This window comes from Saccostrea echinata, unplaced genomic scaffold, assembly GCF_033153115.1.
Source record: "Saccostrea echinata isolate AGI-Se365-2 ecotype Australia unplaced genomic scaffold, CSIRO_AGI_Sech_v1 ptg000023l, whole genome shotgun sequence".
Lineage (NCBI taxonomy): Eukaryota > Metazoa > Mollusca > Bivalvia > Ostreida > Ostreidae > Saccostrea > Saccostrea echinata.
The window spans coordinates 2,905,833-2,911,187 of NW_026889772.1; the positions used below are offsets into that span (position 1 = coordinate 2,905,833).

Genomic DNA, 5,355 nt, shown 5'->3' on the forward strand with positions numbered 1-5,355 from the left:
CCAATACTTCCATTGTAATTAATCCAATGTCTAATAAAACCTTTTGTCATCTTCCTTCTAAAAATCTATTATGCGTTACATTGTATGCATACATAAAATCCTTAAGAGATTTATAGTCATGTAGAGCTATAAGGCACTTGATTTTCTCCCGTGATGTTTGGATCCTGCTCACATCCAAGGTATTTATATGGGACGGAATTATTGACAGTTTCTGAGAAACAATGCCAAAATATACATCATCAAACGGCAAACTTGGAATATATGGAATGATTTTCTGGAATGCAAAGACAGTTCGAATGTTCATGAGGACATATCCTCCAGCTATATATGGTGGGAAACAGTCAAACGAGTAACGGGTGGGAGGTATGTACCACTTAGATTTAATGTTTCTGTCTGGTGTAGGTTCCCGGATGTGATAGCCTGCATAGAGATGAAATCGAGCACTCTCTTTCTTTTCCTCAAGAAATCCTAGGGCATTTTGAAAGTTAAGAAACATATCATCATCAACTATCTGAATGTATTTTGCATTTTTACAGAAGGTAGTAACCCAGTTAAGCGCCATGGTGACTTTTATTGTGTTATTATAATAATTTTCTTGGAAATCCTGTTGAACAATGTCGCCAAGCATGTTTTGTTCATATTCTACCATAAACTGGTTCTCCTTATTGTATCCTAAAAGAAAAACAAGTCTAAGATTTTTCTTTTTGGCGTCTATCCCCCAAGAACTTCGTATATAATGTCTCTGTTTAAAATTTCCTGCTGCTGATTTGACGAGGGTTATGACGTAAACTTCCGGGATATCTGTGCATGTTGATGACACGTTAGTTATGTACCTATATGGATGCGGATTAACAACGGTCTTATTTAGAGGATATCCATAATCCTCGAAACACTTGTAGACGAACTTCTGAGGTCCAAACAGGATTCCCCATACCTGAGTGAGTAGTAGTAAGACGGAGAAAAAGAGAAGAGTCAACAATAGAGCTCGCTTTGGACTCCGGAAGTAGATAGACAGCACGCTCTTTATCACAGAAGCCTTCGACTGCCTGAAATATCAAAATAAACTTAGCAATATTATGGACATTTTAATGAAAGAGTTGCATTTTATAAACCTTTGTAAGCACAGAAAACATTTATTTTAAACCTCTGACATTTTGATGATACATGTATGTATGTTAAAAAGTTTGCAATGCTTGTTATAAAGGTTTGTTAACGCACCTTAACAAATACATGAACATTTATGAATTGTAATTTGTAAATACGTCTATCTATTTACAAACAGGATCAATTTACGTATTAATGAGTATTTACTTGTTAGGTAGCATCAGTGTTTCCGTTTATTAATTATGGAAACAAAGAATAAATATAGTCCACATTACCAGATGTTAATGCATATTTTTAATCCGATTAAATGATGTAGGGTTAATCAATAGGTAGGTATATAATTCATCCCATGAAATCCTACTCTTAATTCAGGTTCTATTACATCAAAGGGATCATTTACTCGTTAATAATCAGGGATAGACAATTCTGTCCCCAGTAGGCCCCCAGTGCCTGTAGTACAATATGAAAACCTCAAAATTTGAATAATTCAGAATCAAACCCAACAAAGTATCTTATGTGATGTTGTACTATAGTTTACTAGCTGAATATGTTAATAACAACGTCTCAGTCATCGATACAGCACAGGAAGGACACAGTTTTAACGCACCAATATCGTACAGAGAATTTTCTTGTTCTTCCCCAAGATCAGTGTTAGTGATTTATCACAGACAGTGCTTTTGATTACATCTACTACTCAGCCACAGAACCATAAATAGGAAAAATCTCTATAAAATACATTTGTATTGCGGCATGTTTCTCTTTCTGTCACCTATATATATGAAAGCTAAGTTATTTTTCTATAGATTTTGTCGACATGCAAGATAATTATTTCAAAATTAATGCAACATAACTAAGTCAACATGCAAGAGTGATCAGATAAGAATCTGGTAAATTTTCAGAAATTATCAAACATCATGTGACTTCCAACATGCTATATGCAAATTATTTATGTCAGCATGTAGCTTATTGATGTTGACATGTAACATTTTTGTTGACATGCAAAATAAATATTTTGACATGCAAGTTATTATTTATGCTGACCACATGAATAAGTTGCCAATACAAAATAAGTTGCATCAAGCAGGGAGTTACACGTGGACAATATTTGAAAATTTAACAAGTTCTTATCACACATTGTTCTTAAATGTAACATAGTTTTGCTTCATGTTGACATATTTATATTGCATGTTGACAATTTTATGTTGCATGTTTACATAATTATCTTGTGCGTCAACATACCATCATCTATAGAAAGATAACTTGTATATAGGGGGCAGACATTTACAGTCTAGTCAATGAAGGTCCTTAAAACTGAAGAAAGCTCTCTAATCAACTGAAATTCATATAAACAGGTGGAGTTATGTGAATTGTAACAAAGCCGTTTAACTTTCGTCAATTGATTAATAAAAAAAAGTTAGCCATCTTTAAAAAATTGTTTGGTCACCTTCTCCCGGCCGACTGGCTAAAAATGTCCCGACTCAAAACTTTTTTCATCCTGGGTCGGGAGAGGGCAAGCAAACATTATTTTAAAGGTGGCCTTGCACTTGAATCGTAATAAGAAATTCTACCAAATTCCTAAATCCACTTACTTTGTTACGTACTGTATGTAACCCAGGATTTTCTGTTCATTTTCAAACATAATTGCTTTCATCATTACTTATGGCCATCATTTTTTCATAGCAAATGTTGATATATTTTTTCCACATCAGGGTAATAAAAAAATATTTCTTAAAAAAGTGAGAAATGTGCATCCTTAAGGTAAATGTATCTTCCTTGATATTTTCTTCCCGTTTCTTACTTTGTCTTACTTTGTCTATAATGGGAAGTTAAAACCAGTGATGTCACGAAATTTACCTCATTTTCACCTTTTTCTACTGTAAACAAGCAAAAAGTATTTAAAGTATCAAAAAATATCCTAGAATCCGAATTGGAAATTCATCTCTTTTGCGATCTAATTTTTCTTATTTTTAGACATCAAATTTTATTAAACGGGTTATTGCACTTATGCTGAATCTTTTTATGCTCCCGAATCGGAGATTCGGGGGAATATACTTTTTGGTCTGTCTGTTTGTCCGCAAAAACTTTATTTTTAAACATAACTTTTGAACGGTTGGTTCTGGGCTTTCATATGACAAATGTGTATTTACTTTTCTTTGGGTAAATGAACTCTAATTTTTTTTTCTGAATTATTTTTTTTTTAATTGAAGATCAATGTTTTTTTTAGTATTATGGAAAGAAGTCTTGGCTTCTACTACTAAAAAAAATGAAATTTAATAAATTTACCAAGAAAGTTAATTATGATAAAAAAAAGTAGCCCGAAACAAATGTTATAGTCTAATTTACTTAATTCCAAAATCACAATAAAAGTATGTACGGAAACATTGACAAAGTGTCCATTCCATTTCTTGCAATTTTTTTTTTATTCTGATTTGTTTTTAATCTGAATCACATTTGCAATTGAAATTGGTCTAAATGTAATTGACTAATACTAGTTGGCAATAAAGAAAAACAAAATCTATTTGGGCACTAGGAAAATGAATAAACTTACAATGCAGTGGCTACTATTACAAAAATTAAAATAATTTGGTAATTACCGCTAAGAATCATCAATGTCTAAATATGTTTGAAAATCTTTTCATAGTACAGCCAATGCAAGAATTTCATGACTATCTGTTAAGGGAATTTGTTCTTTGTTGACCAATTGAAGCATTGCAAGATCTCTCAAGGGTCAATACAGGTATTGCAAGACTCTCAAGGGCAAATACAGATATTGCAAGACTCTCTCAAGGGCCAACGCAGGGACTGCAAGAATCTCTCAAGGGCCAATGCAGGCACTGCAAGAATCTCTCAAGGGCCAATGCAGGCACTGCACAACTCTCTCTAAGGCCAATGCAGGCATTGAACAACTCTCTCTAAGGCCAATGCAGGCACTGCACAACTCTCTCTAAGGCCAATGCAGGCACTGCACAACTCTCTCTAAGGCCATTGCAGGCATTGCACAACTCTCTCTAAGGCCAATGCAGGCATTGCACAACTCTCTCTAAGGCCAATGCAGGCATTGACAGACTGGAGTTGGCCAATACCTGCACTGACAGTCTGTGAAGCTGGACAATGTCTATCGTAATAGTCGGCCATTGAGTGCATTGAGAGACATATTTCAAAATTTGAAGACAGCATTCACACTACATAGACATGAAATCCCTGCATTAAGGAATTGTAAACATATTATTACCTGCATTTGCATACAGTTGTGCAAATTATATAGCATTGCAACAATGCAGATAAGACGATTGAAAATGGAAAAAAAATATTTTCAGTAAAAACCTCTCAGTTTGGAATATTATCTTTTTACCAATTAAGTTACATTCTGCTCAAATTTGAAAAGACGATATTTCAATAAGAAATAAAATAATTTGAACAAATTGTTTTTTTTAAAAGTGCATACTCCGTTGGTACTATTTTTTTTACCTCATGATCTTCAACTTGGAAACTTTCATATGCCACAAGTGTATTCACTGTGACGATTTTTCTTTGATAATTTACATTTTTTTTTACCTCAAGACCTTCTACGTGTGAGTTTGACCTGCTTTTGAAAAACTAAACTTTTGAAAAGCTTTAACCTAAGCTCCAATACGGGGGCATCAGTGTTTCATAAACACATCTTTTTTTTCTTATGGTGTTAGAATAAAAACATTACCATTGTGGATGTTGATTCTGATTTACCTTTTTTGCCATAAGCTCGGTGTGTACAATTCCATGTCGTTCCTTCCTTCCGGTCCATGCAGGCTGCTATAAGAATTCTCAGACAGGAGTTCCTTACTTCCGGTCCATGCAGGATGCTGTAAGAATTCTCAAACAGGAGACAGGTATTTCACTTTACATCTGTAAAAGGATTTTATCAATGTAACATACAAAGTGTAAACGTATTTCAACAGAGACATCCAAAACAAAACAAGAAAAAAAAAGCAAACAACAAACCAATTCAAGACAATAAAAACCTGTAAATTGAATTTTATCAATGTTTAAAAAAACGTAAACAGAGACACAAGAACATGTTCAATTTAGCAGCCACTGAGTAAAGGTATCGATGTACCTGTAATGCTGGGGAAGAAAACGTCCCATTTTGTTGATCAAACAGGACTATATGTTTTGTTACCTATAGGGGTTATGTTTAATGAATATCGAAAAATTTACAAGAAATAAATTCATTACATATTTGCTTTTGTGTTTCATGCTGTTAACTGTCATTTA

General features: G+C 33.7%; 1 protein-coding gene across 1 annotated transcript; it reads right to left on the bottom strand.

Moving 5' to 3' along the window:
- LOC133191076 (beta-1,3-galactosyltransferase brn-like) lies at positions 1–4,962 on the bottom strand. Its single transcript, XM_061326760.1, has 2 exons — positions 4,828–4,962; positions 1–1,046 (listed from the first exon to the last, which is right to left on the bottom strand). The coding sequence occupies exons 1-2, from the start codon at positions 4,860–4,862 to the stop codon at positions 47–49; spliced, it is 1,035 nt and encodes a 344-aa protein (XP_061182744.1). The 5' UTR covers positions 4,863–4,962; the 3' UTR covers positions 1–46.
- Between the last annotated feature and the right edge of the window lie 393 nt (positions 4,963–5,355).